We start from the raw sequence: 18,402 nt of genomic DNA, 5'->3' as shown, positions 1-18,402 counted from the left end.
CAACCAAGCAAAAAGAGCTAACCAACCAAACAAAACCACACCAAAGCCAAGTACAGAAATCAGTTTAAAATATTATCAAAACATTCAGACAGGGTGAGGAAAGTGTATATTAAGAATGTGTTGTGCGTACTGTTGAAGTTACAGCACTGACTAACTGTAGAATATGAGGAATTAGTGGGGTAAGTAAATCCCATGGTGGTGTTGCAGAAGCTAACTCATTAAGTTCATTTTTTTGCTGTCATCTGCAGTGACCACATTTTCCATTCTTTCTTAAATCTTCTGATCATCGTTCTTTATAAAATTTACATTGATTTTATTTTAAGAAATGTTGGTTATACTTGATTTGCTCAGGCTTTATTTTCTCTTCTCAGCTTCTGCTGCTTAACATTGAAAGATGTTTTATTTTGCTAGCGTGGTCAGTTCAATAAACCTCTGGGAAGTGAGGAACAAGCACTGCAGTGTTACGCTGTAAAACAAGCAGACACTTTGCATGTCCATGTGTTTACCTGATGCATGTTGTTCAGTGGTGTCCTTTTGTCGTCCGCGTTGTTTCTGAAGAATGGATCCTAGTAACGATTTTATTGGTGGTTTTGTAAAACTAACATGCTTATGGCCTTTGGTTTCTTCTCTAATCTCTTAGTCCTACCTCTGTTTTGTCTGTAGTCGTGCAGAACAGATCCCTCCTTGCCTGACAAATGAGACTTCTCTCCCCTCTCCCTGGGGTACGCCAGCTTTGTCCAGGAAAAGGTACCGACCCTTTTAAGAGAAGTTGTTCTTGCATCTGATTTCTCTCTCACTGTTGTGTTTCTTAGTTCTTGGTTGGCTGTGTTTTCTGGTTTTGGTTTTTGTTTATTTGTTTGTTTTCTTAAGTTGCTATTTTTTCTGAGGTGTTCATTTTCATATGTGTGTTTGCTGGATAAAATAAACGTAGAGGTATGTTTCATAGTGAGCCCTAGGTAGTGATGCTAATGTCTGAGATTAGAGGTGTCTCCAGACTCCTGAAGCACTTAAATTCATGATTAAAAACAAATAAGCTCTAGTATAATGTAAGAAATTAACTAAGAGAGGTACAAATGATACTCCCAGGAGCAGTTCAAAGAAGTTCAGGCTGTGCTAGTATATCAGTTAATGCAGCAGGATTTCTTTTTCTTCTTGACTAATTTTTGAAGAAAAGGTACTTTTAGTCAGAAGGTTGATGGCTTGTTAAGGTGCTCCTTTGTTAGTAATTCCACAGAACAAAACTTTAAAGAATGAACCTATCAGTACTTGATTACCAAATGATACAGAGGCATGCTAAATTAAAAGGTTTGGAAAGTAAGCACAAATGACACAATTCAGAGCCCCTAGCACCCACTTCCCACTCCAAGCTACCATCTTTTCTATTGCATCTTAGTGCCTGTGCAAATAAGGAAAAGGGGATTTTAAAAAAAATTTATTTATTTATTTATTTATTTTTTTTTTTCCCCGCAAAGCCAGGGACAGGGGCAGACATTCATTATCTGAAGATGCAGGTTAGGCAGAGATTTGCTTGTTTAAAAGACTGGGTTATCTAAGGTGGAGGTGCCATGTATGCAAAATACATGGATTCTTCCGTGGTGTTGAGCTTAAAATATGCCATCAAGTTTTATGTTTAGAACATAAAATATTTTCCGAAGGGAAGCAGCCAAAGCGCTTTGAAAGGAGATTTTTGTACTCGAGCAGATTAGTAAAGAGAAGCCATTTTCTTTCCTGATTACAGGGCATAATGAATAAAAGAGTCCCAGATACGTACTTGAGACAGCCTGGTAATTAATACCCCCCCAAAAATAATAATTAATATATATAGATATATGAGAATAGATATGTTAGGCTTCCTATATTTGTTTTCTGCAGTAGTGAAAATACAAGCAGTTAGTTGAAAACTGTGTGGTAGAAGGCAACATAAATATTAGATATTTTTTAAAAGTCAGTGTCCCTGTGGGGAGCTTTGGGCAATTCAGCACCAGTATAGTAACGCAGGTACTTGCTGAGGTAAAGGAGCGCGTTTGATGTGGATCTTCACAAAGAAAAAAGGCCTTTGGGTGACAAAGAGTTGTGTAAGACTCAAAGCAAAAGTGGACAGAAAGAGTGATTGTGCTGGCCTCCGTGACTTCGCAGATCCTTTCTGTAAAAACATGTTTTCAAGTAAAAAAAAATAGACAGGGCTAGGCTTTTCCAAAAGTCTGTTTGAGCAGCTGTGTGCTCTCTCGCGGTTGTTCAGCGTCGTGTTTGTCCTTCTTAGTGAATTCAGTGCCACTATGTGGGATCTTCCTCCTTTCAAAAATAAGCAACTTGGGTTTTGTAGTCCAATATTATTTTACTGTGGGTTTTTTTTTTTCCTCTTTTTAAATGTCAGGTTTGGTCAGATTCAGCCAGATTCTATTGAAGCTGACTCTTCTGAGAGCAGTGTCTGCTCTTATCGATTCCTGTCTCCTTTACTTTGCTTCCTTGGGATCTCCCTTGTTGCTGGAGTTTGGTTTTCTGCCTCTTGACTGCGATGACAGGTGCCTGAGGGAGAGCTCAGTTATTTGTCTAAAACAGCAAGCGGACACTGCACACAAACATTTCCTATAAACAAAAATAGTACATTTCTGGTTTTGATGCACGCAGTCCAAAGCAGTTCAGGATAAATCAAGATGTGAATTGTTTTTACAAAGTTTGTATGGTGATGACTCTCAGGGAATGATACGCAGAGGGTTTATTTTCAGTAAGTTTTACTTCTTTCCAGATGAAACTGGTGATGTGATAAACATCAACACTTGGACTTAATAACATAATTTGAGTTTTAATTTTTTATTTTTTGTTAAATGAGATGGATCTGTGTGTTGTGTTCCATATAGTGCCTTTTTCCATTGTTTGTTTCTTCCTTTCTTCTCCCTTAGAGGGATCACATAAAGAATATATAAGCACAGATAAATTAATTCATTGCAGGTTCTGCACTGACCCCATAGGCCTGTAACATTTGATGAATACTTTGGCAAGATTTTGTAGCATCTATTTTCCTTTCCCTGCCTACAGAAAACTTTTTGAACTGTGTTTTGTTGTTGTCGTTGCTGTGATACAAGTACTCCTCATACAAAAATATTAATAGATAAGATATTTTAAAATGATGTGTAACACTCTCAATAATATTTGGTTTAAGGACTTAACTTTTACTTAGATTGCTAACAGAAAAGCAAATTGCCCAGTCTTGACTGTATCCACTTTGCAGTTTGTTGTATCTAATGTTGAAGTCCAGACTGTTTGAGGCCAGAATCGTGTGCTTGTTCGTGAATCGTACTGAGCAATGATTCAGGTTTTTATTAGGCTCTCCCTGTACTACTGTGTTACAGCTTCATGGTTCACATAACGAGGTGAATGTCATAGTGCACATCAGGATGCTTAGGAGGAAAATTTGTGCTTAAAAGTGAACTGAAGCTTGTTCTTCAAGAATGTCGTGGGGAGTGGAGTTTCACTTGACTGAAAAGGATTGTTAAATACAAACGGATGTTGAGATTTTAAACTGTAAAACTTCCATTGGGGTGCTCAAGGTGGCATTGGAATGAGGTAGCGGTTTTCTTCAGATGAAGAGCACTGCTGGTAGGATGCATTAGAAACAATTGCCTGAGAAAAGGGCTGAGATAATGTCTCTCTATGATTGTATTACCAGTTATTTTACTGTTCTTAATTCCATTAATCTTAAGAGACAGCTAAGCCTTCCTTTACCTGCCAGATGTTTCAATCATTGAGTCTCCTAGAGGAGTTCAAGAAATTGATGGTTAGAGAGTTTGTAAAAACACTAGAAAAATTGATTTTGGCAGATTTTTTTCTTATTGGTTGGTTACAACAGAATTGCTGTACTATTTCACATTTGCTGTAAGTATTAGCTGAATGAGCAAAGCATCAGTAATTTCATCTTTCTTCAAAAACTCTCTTTAAAAAATGTTCTTGGATTGTTCCACGCACCAAGTGGTTGATCTGACATGAACCTTTTCAGCAGGAATGCTTTTGTTGAACCACCCTTTGTCCAGCCCATTTTCCAGCCAGCACAAGAAGATTGTGCTGTACTTCTGAGTGTCCTGTCTTAGGCTAAATAACCCAGTGCCTCAGCCTTCCCCCACAGGTAATGTTTCTTGCTGGGGGGTGTGTGTGTGTATTCAAGATGCAACTTTCAAAGTGTTAAGGACAGAATTACACTTGGAGCCTTCCTCATCTCCCATTTATGTCCTGGTTTTCCAAGGACGAAAGATTTCTGTTAGGGTTATAGGTAAATTTCCATGACTAGGAACAGGAGAGAGGAACTGCCTCTTTTGACTGGTTTGATAGGATAAGACCCATTTTTAGCTGCATTCACTTCTTGTAAAATGGCAGGCAACATTTGATCTTGGAGAAGATTGTTACATAGTTTGTTTTCTTTTTTCTTAAGACTAAACATATATGATAAAGACTGTGAGAATGTGTATATATTTTTTTAATTTATTTTTTCTGTGATGAGCATGGGCCTTTCAAGCTGTCTTTTACTTCTAAAGTACTATGTTGAAAGCATATGTTCAGTAACCTGCTTGTGCTATTTGTGTGTTGAATCTCGTGCTGAAAGAACACTGGCTTCAAGCTGATACCTCCAGGAGTTTCAATGAGAAACATGTCTGTAGCTCTCAGCACAAGAGTTTGCTTCTAACTGAGTGTATCAAAGCCTCTTTTCCCTGGGTGAGACTAAAGCAGCCTAATATAAAACTAATCACTGTAGCAGTCATGGAAAGACTGAGAGTGAACAGGCTGGTGGCACAAGCGTACACCGAGACCGACTTTCTGTTCCTTTAAGCTAATTAGAGATTGCTGAGAGTTTTGTGATAGCACATTTTATAACCAGTTGTTAATGAAACGCAAATGGGGAGAAAAATGTTCGAAGCTGAATTCATCACCCAGAACGGGGCAGCGGTAGCTTGCGTGCTGCTGTTGCTATGTGCTGCCACCGCAACTGGAATGAAAAGAGGGAGGTGATAAAGGCATCCTTTAAGTTATTCGTACTGCATAGCGCCTGGGGAAAAGATTTCTGAGTTCAAGCATAGTCGAGAAGTTGCGACCCTTCTATATTGTCTTTGGGGAAACATGTCCAACAGGTTTGAGAAGAGGCAAGCACTCCGTTTGTCTAATTGAGGGAAGAGAAAGAAGAGTGTAATGTCCTAGGCCAGTTCAACTTCACAGCTCTTTGAAAAATGCGAAGCTCATGATAGATGGGTGTTGTAACGGTGGGATGTTTTCTGTCCTGCAGGCACGCATATCATTCTGTTTCAACACCTCCTGTTTGCCCTCAGAAAAACATAGCTGATGTGAAACTCCAAGCAGGACCCACATCCGTACAAAGCTCTGATGTGGTCATTATCCACTCTGGCGCTATGCTCGCGATGTTGGATCTTTTGGCCTCTGTTGGATCAGCTACACACCCAGAGGTAGGCAAAAAAATCTGTCTTAAACTTTGAGAATGGCTGAGAAAAAAGATGACTATGGGAAATAAGAAAACTGATTCTGTCCTCTTGTTTCATGCTGAGGAGCCAATACATTTCACAGACTAACCACATTGACACGTTGACTGGTGACAGAGGTCTGATAGAAATTGTTTTATTTTATAGGCTTTGTTTTGTTTGCCTGTTTTGAGCTCCTGGCAACAATGTAAATTTGAAGAAATGTAAACATCTGAAATGGCTATCAGATAAGTTTCCAAATGTTGTGATAAACTCTTGTTTTCCCTGATGTATCAGGTGTTAACCTGTAGTACAATGAGGACACAGGACTGGATGTTATCCTTGGTGTATATGTGCTGTTTGCAATAGCTGGAGTATGTTCTGGTTCCAGAATTGTACTGCCTGCTTTGTATAATTCCCAAACCAAAACCTCTACTGGAGGCTTATATATAAAGCATTTGTTGGATGTTTTTTGAAGTTGCTGGTGTATTTTTTTTTTATTTGAGATGTCTTCCCTGAAGAACACTGTTTGTTTGTTTGTGAGGTTTGTTTGTTTTTTTAAAAGTTCCGAAAGCTTACAAGAATTACTAGACTTGATTCTTCTTCCTTGTCCTCTACTAGTGATGAGCATGGCGACTTTCTGTCTTCAGGGCATTAATTTGGCAGTTACCTTGTATGTATCCTAAATCTTTTAGAGTTGATGATGATAGGAATAACTTAGCAGTCACAAAAATAAAAATTCTTAGTACACTCTAAGCACATAGAACTTATAAACTGACTCCTGGTTAAAAGGTGAGGTAAGTTTAACCATCTCTACATGAGTTGTTTTTCTTTACAGTGGCCATGGTAATCCTTCATATAACTTATCATTCTTTTTCATAAAGAGATGGAGGTGTCTTTTCACACACACATGCACACACTCCCACCAACACAAACGTGCACATATATTTAAGTATAGGATGTTCATATATTTAAGTATAGGATGTTTTGTCTGTCTATTGCTAATGGTAGTTTCTCTTTCATTATTGGGCACGAGGGCTTTTTCTTGTATTTGCCTTCTCAGTTTGTGTCTTCTCAAGTTGCACGCCGCTCTTTCTTTTTCAGCATGCACTGGATCTCCAGCTGGCGGTGGCCAATATCCTGCAATCGCTAGTGCACACAGAGAGAAACCAGCAAGTCATGTGCGAAGCCGGGCTCCACGCACGACTTCTGCAGAGATGTAGCACTGCTCTGGCTGATGAGGACCACTCGCTGCACCCGCCGCTCCAGAGGATGTTTGAAAGGCTGGCCTCCCAGGCTCTGCAGCCCATGGTGTTGAGGTCAGACAGACAGCGTTGAAGTCTGGTTGAGATGAGCCTTGGTGCCTGCGCTGTCACTGGCCATAAATGGCTTGCACTGATAGAGAGCAATAAGTGACCTGGTAGTAGTGATCACACCAGATTCCATTTTATTTCTCATTAAATAGGCTGTCTTGCTTCTGTTCATCAGCGTGTAACCCTGGAGATGCTGGGAATTGGGGGACAGGGGACAAGAAAGTAGTATGGAGGGGGAAAATGTGTTTGGTGTTTCTATGTAGAAATTGTGCTGAAGTTGAGTGCTTGATTCCTTCCTGCAAATCTTGAGAGACTATAAAAAATGCCCTTCCTGGCTAGGTCCTCAGAAAGAGGAAAGACGATGGTTTCAAAAGCAACACTGCCATAGAAGAGGATGGATTCTTTGACGTTTCTATGCAATTTCAAATACCTCAGATTGGAAAAGGTTCACGCCAGCAATTTAGAGCTTTAGTTTGTGTGAAGGAAGTGCAGGAATGTGATAGGTGTCTGGAAAAATCTGGGGATGCATAGCTTTAAAAAGCTGATCCTTCTGCATTTTAACGCAAGTAGGTTTGTACATCTTGCACTAGAAGACCAAGCTTGAAATATTTATGAGGATCTTTTGAACCATTTGTTAAATAGCCATGTAATTGTATGATGCTTTGGATCACTTGGTAGATTCTGGGAAGACCTTCTTGCAGCCTTTCAGTATAAAAAGAGGGCTTGTAAGAGCGATAGAGAGAAATTTCTTCCTGGGGCCAGTAGTGACAGGACAAAGGGCAAGGCTTTTAAACTGAAAGAGAGTGGATTTAGATTGGACATAAGGAAGACAATTTTTACAGTGAGGGTGTTGAAACACTGGAAGAGGTTGCTCAGAAAAGCTGTGGATGCCCCAGCACTGGAGGTGTTTGAGGTCAGACTGGATGGGATTTTGAGCAACCTGCTGAAGTGAAAGATGTCCCAGCCCATGGCAGAGGGGTTGGATTAGATGGCCTTCAGAGGTCAAGCTTCCCTAAGCATAGATACTGATAGCCTAGGTAGCTGTAGATAGAGATACCATAGTTGTCTATAGATATAGATGTTGAAATAATATCAACTTTCGAGGGCATGGGTTCAAAGCTTAAACAGTTTCAAATGAATCAAATGTGTTTCTTGTAGTTATGCATCATTTTATTTATTTTCTTAGATAGAAGTTATATTTATTACAAGTAATTGCTGTCTTTTTAAAAGCAATATTAGATTTGGAGCAGTTCTAGGCAAATAAATAGACAAAATGATTTGTATGTTTTTGTTCTCTTTCTTAGGGAATTTTTGCGCTTGGGAAATCCTTTGAACTGCGGAGCTTGGGACAAAAAGCTGTTGAAACAGTACCGAGTGCACAAACCCAGCTCACTGAGTTTTGAACCGGAAATGAGAAGTAGGTGCTGAAATGCTAGAAACCTGTGTAAGGAATGCTACACTGACATCCCCCAGTTGCATACTTATGTAAAATTTGTAGATAAGAATCCAGAGGAGCCGAAGTTCATCCCTGCTTTGTGTGAATGTGAAATCATCAGAACAGTTTGACTGGAAAAAGTTGTAAAAGCAGAGGGAATGTAGTACTTGTATTTAATATATATCCAGTGAGGTAATTATACTTTTTTATTTTATAAACAGTAACTATTAAAAGTGACAGTAGTTTGCTTTTAAGTCTTGAGAAGATCCTGAGTTTGTAGCTATTTAACAGTAAAAGGAAAAATATTCTTCTCAGATACTTTCATGTGCACATCATATGTCATTACGTCTATGTAATGCCTCTCCTGGATTCAGTAAGGTGTCCAATAAAATAACTGAAATTCCTACACTTAAGCGTTATTCCATTTATTTCAGCTAGACTCAAGAACCTGGGTCATCATTAGCATCACTAGTAATGAGAGAGAAATAGAAAGGAAAAAAAAAGCATAACTTACCTAATGTGACAGAATCTCAATCTAGTAATTGTTTCTCTTAAAACCAGGTAAAATCTTGAGCTGGAACACCCAGCCTTTATTATTTAAAGTTCAGCAGTCCCTTTTTTAACCATTCATTTATTTTTCGTGATAAATATTTACAGTGGTCTTACTCATTGCTCATTTCAATATGTTTACTTTTCTAGTATATTAAAATTGAAGTGTTTAGTAGTATGTGGTAAGAATGTGTTGAATTATGAATGCATAGTAACTTAAAAATTTCCAAGGAAAAGGATAGAGTTACATCAGCTTTAAAAAAATAAATTAAAAAAAAAAATAAAAGGAGGTGGAGGGCAGACAAGAACTCAGTTTCAGTCCTGGAATTAATGCTGAGGGAACATATTCACAATGTATTTTGATAGGATATCCACCAGATATTCCTAGATTATAGATACATATGCAGACGCGGTGGAAATTTTCATTATACATTTGTGTGATATAACTGACTGATTCTTCCAGCTGATCCGAACTTCTCTTCCACACACACTCCTTCTCGTTGTTAACCACAAGTTGTAGAGCCTGGGAATAGCTGTTCATGTGGTATAGGAGAGTCTCAGTAAATGGTAAAAGAGAGAAACTATTGATAAATCTTATTTCTAGGTGTCAGCTCAGTCGTATGGCCAATTGTAAAACATAGTTAAAAATATCTTAGTTGAAATGTTTGAATTATTTAAAAGGAGCTAGAAGGTATCCTGGATGGTACAGAATTACAAGCGTTAAATACCTTTCTCCCACTGTCTACACAACTCTCATATTTAATCTTTTATCCTTGAAGTAGTAATTTAATAACTGACTTCATGTTATGTCATCAGATTCAGTACATTTAGAAAGGAGAGATTCAACTTATCTCTTGGCCAGTGCTTGCTTGCTTACTTATTTATTTTTAATAGAGCATAATTATGGGGGAAAGGAAATGATGAAAATAGTGAAAAGGCGAGTCTGAAAGGTTTTTAACGTAGGAAAGATTAGGCAAACCTGGCTTCCTGAATACTGCGAGTAACCATGTTAAACTTCCTAAGCTAAGCTTACTGAGCCTTTCTGCTCATTGAGAGCTCTGAGACTTTTAACTCAGAGTTACAGTATCGGAAGAACATGAAGCAGAGTTTTTCCTGCCTGTTAAGTCAGGTTGCAAGAATGTGCCTGAAATGAAGCCTCTGCAAACAGGACACTTTCCTGATGTTCGGTAATGGGATGGCCTCCTGGCTCAGGTTACTTAGCTTTACCACGCCCTTTCTGTAATACCTTGCACAAGATGTTCATCTTTCTGCCCGAGTTGAACCTTTTTATGATAAGACCAATACCTCCCAACCCATAATGTTCTAACTGAGAGGCTGAACTAGTTGATAAATACTGACAATTCAGCTGTTGCGCTGGAAGCAGTACTTGAAAAGTCCAAATAAATAGCCTGAAAATGCCTCCAATGCTGTGTTGCTTCTTGGTTTCTACTGTAGATAGCATGGTTACCTCAACGGAAGGTCTGAGTTCTGACAGCGTCTTCGGCTCGCATGAAGACAGCCACTATCGGATAAGCAAGAGCCTGCTCAAGCCAGCAGAAGGGAGCACAGTACCCCTGACGAGAGTGAAGTGCTTGGTCTCCATGACAACCCCACATGATATCAGGCTTCATGGATCATCGGTTACGCCGGCGTTCATAGAGTTTGACACGTCTCTCGAAGGGTTCGGGTAAGGTCCTACAGTGCTCTCAGATAGCATGGGGCACAGTGCAATGTTTTCTTTCGTCTTTCAAATAAAGGGACTGTTTGCAAACCAGAAACAAATTAGTTCTTTAAAGAAAAGAAAGGAATACTTCGAGCCACATAAATTTCCACTCAGTCATTAATGACTTGAAACCAATGCTCGCTTGCCGCACGTGAACGTAGAAGTCAGTATGTATCTGAATGTTGACAGCACCCTCTCAGTTCTGGATTTCATGTGCCTTTTAAAATGAAGGAATGCAAACATACCCTTACAGAAACTCATTAGTTACTAGGGTTGTGTGCAACATTTGTATGGCCCAAGTGCTCTGCAGCCTGCTTAAATTGCTGAAGAACTTGGAAATGAGGAAGTGGGCAAATAGGAAAGACAGGCAAAACAGAGAAGGAAGCAATGTTGAATCCAAGTAACTAGAAAAAGCTGGTTATTAACTGGAACTGTAGCCTGAATATAGCGCTTAACTCATTTTGTCTATTTAGCAGCCAGTATCACCTGCATTTACTGTGTTTTTCTCTCTAATTAAACACCCACTGAGGGATGTGCTTCATGAGATTCATGTAATATGATTTGACTTGACTGTTCAGAAGACGCAAACACGACACCATTCTCAGCATCTGTTTAAGGAAAATTTTACGTCTTTTCAGTTATAAAAATGGAATAGAAAAATCATAAAGCACTCATTTTGTCCTGTGCAAAGGGGAAAATATATCAAAAATCGCTGTAAATATTCAGGCCAATGGTAAAAGGAATAGATATTCTTTAACTGCCTGAGGACTGGTCCATAGGCAGAGGTTTGCAAATAGGCTGAAAGCTGGTATCTCAGAGGGGGTGGTGTTGTGAGGTACACACAAATCAGACAACTGTGAATGGCAGCCTGAATAATAACTAGTTGTTCAGAATTTCCCAGAAGCCTCATTAGAAGCTTAAAAATCTTGACTAAAAGGTTTTTAGTGACACAAACCCCTGAAAAGGATAACTGCTGTGAAGTCTGAAAGAGCCTGACAAATTCTCATGAAATGGGTAGCTGTTGTGTTTTTTTTTTTTGTGCTCTTCTTAAAAAAAAATTCTGAGAAGCGGTAGAAGTGATCTGTTGTCCAGGGCTGTACCACAATTTCATAAAACCAGAAACAGCTCCACTTGGCTGAATCGCTCATCTTGTCTTTTTCTTTCCAGACCCAGTATTTATATTACTGTGGTTTTTAAGTCTGTTTCTGTTCTGACGTGGCCTTTGACAGAGTTACTTGCATCTTCATGCTTGCGTCCCAGTTTATTTGGGGTGACTGGTCTGAGAGCACAGTCCAGCCTGGAGATATGGGAGCTCTGCAGCTCTGCACTTTTCTTTTCAGCTTTGCTAAGCAAGGATGCAGTGCCCATTTTGCATCTGGCCTTCACATCCAATGTCGTCAGGGACAGACTTTTCTTTGATAACAAATGCTGCTCAAATCTCTGTTCTACATCCTTCATAAGACTAAAGAAAACGTTTTGGACCTAAGAAGGACTTGAAGTAGGCTAGCAAAATGAATTGTCACTGTGGTTGCTCAAGGAGATTTGGAGGTTCTAGTGGTGTGTCCAAAAGTAATTCATGTAATGCAGCTGTGACTTCTTGTAATTTCAACAAGTCATCTAAGAAGGCTGCCGTAATCAATAAAAAAATCTAGAAGCTTTTTGGTCTATTTTGAAGTGCCATGGTGTTTCATGGACTCAGAGTTAACAGTCAGTTGGCAGACCCTTGCAAGTTATCTGCGTAGAGAGAACATGCTTGTAACACCATTGACCACAGGGAATTTGCGCAGAGAATAATATTTTCAAGAGGGAGGAAGAAGTGTATAGTGAGAATCTTAACCAAAAGGAAGATCGTAGTGACCGGAACCATGGACTGCTGTTGCTTTCAAACTATAGTTTACATGAGAACAAAACAACTTCTAGTACTGTCAGACAACTCAGGTACCGTATACTTAAACGAGCCTGCTCAAGCGTAAATGTCAACAAAATGATGATTCTTCAGCAAACAGAAGAGCTGTCATTTTGCCTCCAGTAGGACAATCTATGCAAACTGGAAGCTGAGCTCCTGTGGAGATTCACTCCACCTTGGGTAGGCTGGTCAATGAAATAGTCTGGGCTCTTGAAATCTTTCACTACTGAAGGGAGGTACTCCTTATATCTGTTTCCCTTGTGTCCACAACACTGCTGGCTCTTGTAAGGAACAAACGTAGCTAATTTGGTGAAATACGACATCATTGTAAGAGTGTACATCTTTAAGAACACCATAGTATACAATTACCAGATCCTTTGAATATTTAGTTAATCCAGTGTCTTTGAGAGTCCAGAATATCTCAAAGGGTGCAGTGAGTTATCGTTGCTCACCAAGGAGTGTCTTGTGCTCTGGAGCCACATGGGCCTGTCTCTGTGCCTTTGCACCAAAGACATGCACTGTCAAATCTTTGCGCTGGAGAAACTTTAGCCTCACAAGGAGAAATCTTGAGAATTCATTTCTATTTTTCATTAATACGTACAGTCACGGAGAGTGATGATGTGCGTATGGTATGTTTTCCTAGGCTACATTTTGTTTATATTGAACTCTGGTTGTATTGACTTGAATAAACTCTAGTGTGTTACTGGTCTTCTGTTTAACAGCTGCCTGTTCTTGCCAAGTTTGGCTCCCCATAATGCACCTACAAATAACGCTGTTACAACAGGACTTATTGATGGTGCAGTTGTCAGTGGAATTGGAACTGGTAAGTGCTTGAGTGTGACTGTTAGCAGCAGTTTTTATCTGATGATGTTTGGTTCTCCTATATTTCTTTGTTAGCCTTGAAGTGATAGTATGGTGTTTGATGTTGCACACTCATAATTGAGAACTTTTTCTGTCTTTGTGTGTGTTCCTGTTGCGTTTTGCCACCAAGTCAATGAAAAGCAATATAAAATAGAAATGTGTGGTTGCTTTAAAAGTCAAGGTTTTCCACAGAAGGTTAAACTGTAACCAAGAGGAGTGTGTGAATAATGAACCTGGATACATTAAGAACAATTTGAGGTAGTAGTGTGAGGCGGACAGAGCATAGGAAACGTGGGATGGAATATAGTGCTGTACTTATGGCTTTGTTCTGCTGAATTCTTGGTGGACTTCATTACAGGTGTAGTTACGCACATCATCACAGAAATCCTATCTAAATGGTTTGCTATCCCTTACGCTTATTCACTTGTACGCTGTTCAGCCTACAGGAACCTGGTGAGCTGTAGGGTTAATTGGACATGATTACTTAGTTAAAAAAGGTGTTAAATCTAAAAACTAAGTTAAAGATTTACTCCAGTTAGACAGAATTAATATTAGACAGTACTTGAAGTCTTTGAACTCTCTGTTTTTCTGTGGGCGCACTGCAGGAGGTGAAATGAAATCAGGTGTATGAAGTAGAGAGACCTTCGATGGAGTGCAACCCAGGTGTATATGGTAGATCTTCAACAAAGGTGTCTTCAACGAGTCAAACTATGGAAGAAGCATCTCCTCGTGGTATTAGTGGTTTCTGAGGGCCTGATCCATTTCTACTTTTTTTTGTCTAGGGAACTGAAACTGGGTTGTTCTTAACAAGCACAGCTTCAGAGCTGATTTTTTTGTTTTAGAATAGGAGGGAATAGTGTACTATTTGTGCTTTCCTTCGTTTTGAAACAAACTCCTCTGAGCTACCCTTTGTATGGATTTTCCTCCAAGGCTAAGTCAGAAATAAAAGCAGTATCATTGAAGTCCACAAAGGGAAAGTTTGAGAAAGCACAGCTCAGCTGGTATCAGTTGGGGACTTAGCTGATACAAAAAAAGGGTCAGGAACACGTAGGTATCCAAAGTCCTAGCTACTCCAACTATATAATGGGCTTTTGTTTTTGTTTTTAGGTGAAAGATTTTTCCCACCGCCATCTGGTTTAAGCTACTCAACTTGGTTTTGTATTGAACATTTTAGTACACCTCCTAATAACCATCCTGTGAGACTTCTTACTGTAGTGCGGCGTGCAAACTCCTCGGAGCAGCATTATGTATGCCTTGCTATTGTCTTCTCAGCAAAAGACCGGTCATTGATTGTTTCAACTAAAGAAGAATTGCTTCAAAATTATGGTAAGAGTTGTGTCATGTTGTCAGCTAATCCTGATGATATTATGGGGACGTGACAGCAAGTTTATTTTGAACCTCATGTCTACGAGAACTGCACGTGATGGAACTTTTGTTGCAGCTTCATCAGCTCCAGATGGGTTTTGACAGTGGAAAAATGTTAAATGTAAACATTCACGTAGAAATTAAGGAGACTTTGTAATTTCTGAAGATGATTTGATATCTGTATATAAACTTTTGTTGTTGTTGTTTGGTTTTTGTTGTTTTTTGGGTTTGGGGTTTTTTTTTGCTAAAACCCCAAGTATTATAGTTTTGAAGGAGGGATTACATCATTGTTTTTGGAAGGTGTTTGCCTTTTATTTATCTTGTGTTGTTCATCTTAGACATCGTTTGATGAGGTGCAAATGTTACCTATCTTTGCTTTGAAGAAGTTTGGAAATAGTAAACTAAGAGATTGTGAAGGCTTTTTCAATCTGGATAGTCCCAACACTGGAGGGCTATTTGAATGCAATCACTCATTCACTTGGTGTTCTAATCCTGTCATCAGTTTTCAGAAAGAGTTTGTAGCTACATTCGGTATCTGATCAAAGGAATTACAGGAAGTGCAGTAAATATCTAAGTGAAGCTGGTGAGGCCGGTGAATTTGCTAGGGAGAGCTATCGGTGCCGTCGGTGGCTTCAGGCTGAGCTGTCTCCTTTCTCCTGCTTTGTCCTCCATCAGACCCTCCAAAAGTGTGGTGAGTTTTGACAGGCCATTTGCTCATCGTGGCTGCGGAGGAGCTGAGAGGAGCAGGGCAGCCTTGTGTGTGTACCTCAGGCTTCACTCTTTACAAGACCAACATGCTGGGCTACAAGTGGTTATCAAAAAATCTGTTCCTGCTTCTGTTCTTTCCTTTTGAGTAGCAGGCACTATTAAAGATTTTTTTACAACTGTTATTATCCAAAACCAAACAAACAGCAAAACCAAACCAGCAACAACAAATAAAAACAAACAAACCAAACCAAACAACAGCGAAGCAGACTGTTATAGAATATTGTTTATCTTCATGATAAGCAGACATTGACATCGTTAACTGCAGTAGTTTCTCTTAGTAGAAGACAGGTTCAAGACCTGAAACTTGAGGGCTGAAGACCCGTAATTTAAGGGAAGAACTAAGACTCTTAAATTGAAAAGATATCAACAGTGTTTACTTTCTCAGAAGACCAATTTCTTATAAGAGAGAATTAAACAGGTTTATCTTCATATTAATTGCTTTAGCCTACACTGGAGCTATAGATGTTATGGTTTTAGTTTGAAAGCAGGGACTGGAAGTGCTGACAGTCTGTTGTAAGAATAAACAGGGTGGTTTAAGGATCCTTTCTGTGAGTAAGAATTGTGCTCTAAGGTGTTTGGCTGAGAAAAAGAATTTGAGATTATTTTTGTATCTGGGAGTTAGTTCCAAGTACTCTGGTTTTATCATTTTCCTTGTACTATTTCTGAAGAACTGAGTGTTCTCCCTGTACAGGTGGCTGTTGAGGTAAGTGGATTAGTGGTTTATTTTCCTTCAATATGAAAGAATGAAGAGAGATCTGAAAAGCTGTTGTTTACTCTTGAAGCATTCCCTGTTGGAGTATTTTCAAGTTTCACCTTTTTTTTTTTTTTTGGCTTTCATGTAGTGGAGGTCATTCTGCTTCATGCTGGAGAAGCTAATGCACCTGCAAACTGATCATGGCCTCTGGTACGAAATCAAAGGATGTCTTTTAGAAAAATTAAAAAATTGTGCACTGAGAACTAAAGTGTATTTCAACATCCACAGCATCTGTTAGTGAATGAAAATCCTGGGGAACGCTGGAGTGTGTAGGTGTGCGAATTGGGGATGAGTGGTCAGTAGCTGGTGGTTTGCAGCCCCTGAGTGTCTGTGGCCAGGCTTGTTTGTGGAGAAAGAGGGGTTCTGTGGGAAGAAGCCAGGGCTGCCCCTTGTCAGATATATCTGGTTCCAACCAGGTCGACCACGGGCCCCCTGAGGACACGGCTGAGCCCAGTGGGCAAGCTGATGGCACCTCTGGGAAAACATGTATAAGAAATAGCAAAACACTGCATGGAGTGAGGAGTAAGGGGAAAAAAAATGTGAGAGAAACCACCCTGAGGACACCAAGGTGAGGGCAGATCCAAGTACTAGAGCAGATAAGACCATGCTGGAGCAGATAGTGGGGCCTGCAGAGGAGACCACGGTAAAGCAGGAAAAAGTGTGAGGAGAAAGTGCGGGAAGCACAGGTATCTTTTCTCTCCACAGTGTGAGACAGGTGAAAAATAGCTCTGTAGCTTTTAGAGAGACATCTCTCATTTCTTGCTGACTAGCTGCTGTAAAGAGGTTTTTTTTTTTCAGCAAAACGACAAAAGGTATTTCTGTGGCTTGCATGGTGGCATGAGAATGTTAGTAAAAACTTGAGCAAACTACTCATTCCAGCTAAAATTTCAAAGAGAAAGTAGAAGAGGAAAAGTAAAATGTAATTGTCAAAGGTCCAAAAGTATCCTGAGAGTTTTCTTAGAGAATTAAGGCAGAGGAAGAAGACCCATCGTTTATACTACCAAAACTATACCAGTTTGTTAGCGTGCAAGTATTTAAGGAAGTTCAGCCTGTCAAATTGTGACAATTTGGTCCAAATACATTCTCAAAAATTTTTATTTCATTCTTTCAGTTCTTGTATTTGAAAGTCTAAAGTCTTCTCCTGTTAATGGTAGGACTTTATTAATATCTTGTTAATTGTATTTTTGGTCACGTTGTTAACCTACATGCTTTCTAAAGTTTTGACTTTAATGTATTGCTATAGATGGTTTTGGGTAAAGTCTAATGTCATAAGAAGCTTAAAACAGGTGAATAACGTTTCTACTGGTGCTCACTAACTGGCACTTTCCCTTTAGTCGATGACTTCAGTGAGGAATCGTCGTTTTATGAAATTCTTCCTTGTTGTGCCCGTTTCCGCTGTGGTGACCTCATTGTGGAAGGCCAGTGGCATCACCTTGTTCTGGTCATGAGTAAAGGCATGCTAAAGAACAGCACAGCTGCGCTCTACCTTGATGGACAGCTTGTTAACACTGTTAAGGTAAAATAAGTCTTTAAATCCTCATTTTTACTGGTTGGAGTGATTTCTCTCTATCTGCACATATATATACGTGTATAAATAAATAATATCTAAAAAAATATAGAAGCACTAAAATGAAGTGGACATGTTGCACTGACCGTGAGGCAAGTATGGCATGGCTACACTGCTGACTAGATTAATTAGAAGGATGGTAAAAAGCTGAAGAAGACTTATCCCAGGACCATGTAGCAGATCTAACTTTGAATAATAGGGAGGTTACAGAGTAAGACAGCTTTGCCAATTTACCCATCTTGTTCCTTTTCCAACCCTCTTGCCACCCCAGAAATCACATCCCCTTGGCAGTGGTAGGCACTGAGATGTCCAGGGTTGTTATTAGTTGATGGTAGATGAAACACATTTAGTTGTAAAGGTCAATATTTTGTTGTTAGGTGGAAGAAACTGGGAGACCAAAAGCAGAGAGCAGTGAACGGCACTGTGGACCCGCCCACAGCACAAAGTATTCCTGACCTGTAACTAATAGCCAAAGAGTATTTGGCACCTGGCAGATGTGGACCTTAAGGGAGTAAGCTTTTACGGGTGTGGGGTGCAAATTAGCTAGTATTACTGTACTGCTATAGGTAAACTAATTTTTTTTACTTTCAAAGTTTGCCTTTCAGTATTCCTTTTACAGAAAGAGGACTATAGTAACTTTACTTGTTATGCTAATAGGTGTAATGCACAAGCATGTATGTAGCCATCTCTGGCTGTACATGA

The 18,402-nt window shown here is 39.5% G+C and overlaps 1 protein-coding gene across 5 annotated transcripts in view; it reads left to right on the top strand.

Moving 5' to 3' along the window:
- The window catches only part of WDFY3 (WD repeat and FYVE domain containing 3), a 173,097-nt gene that overhangs the window by 90,602 nt on the left and 64,093 nt on the right, over window positions 1–18,402 (top strand). For 4 of the 5 annotated variants that reach the window (XM_065634847.1, XM_065634845.1, XM_065634843.1 and 1 more), the window contains 8 exons: window positions 664–747; window positions 5,270–5,447; window positions 6,564–6,778; window positions 8,077–8,189; window positions 10,212–10,443; window positions 13,108–13,208; window positions 14,354–14,572; window positions 17,468–17,649. In XM_065634847.1, coding sequence (XP_065490919.1) covers window positions 664–747; window positions 5,270–5,447; window positions 6,564–6,778; window positions 8,077–8,189; window positions 10,212–10,443; window positions 13,108–13,208; window positions 14,354–14,572; window positions 17,468–17,649 — 1,324 coding nt within the window. The remainder of the gene's footprint in view (window positions 1–663; window positions 748–5,269; window positions 5,448–6,563; window positions 6,779–8,076; window positions 8,190–10,211; window positions 10,444–13,107; window positions 13,209–14,353; window positions 14,573–17,467; window positions 17,650–18,402) is intronic. The other variant, XM_065634846.1, reaches the window with a different exon arrangement.

The sequence above is a fragment of the Caloenas nicobarica genome, chromosome 4 (assembly GCF_036013445.1).
Source record: "Caloenas nicobarica isolate bCalNic1 chromosome 4, bCalNic1.hap1, whole genome shotgun sequence".
NCBI lineage: Eukaryota > Metazoa > Chordata > Aves > Columbiformes > Columbidae > Caloenas > Caloenas nicobarica.
The sequence above is the reverse complement of the archived record's forward strand: the minus strand, read 5'-3'. Positions and strand labels throughout refer to the sequence as shown.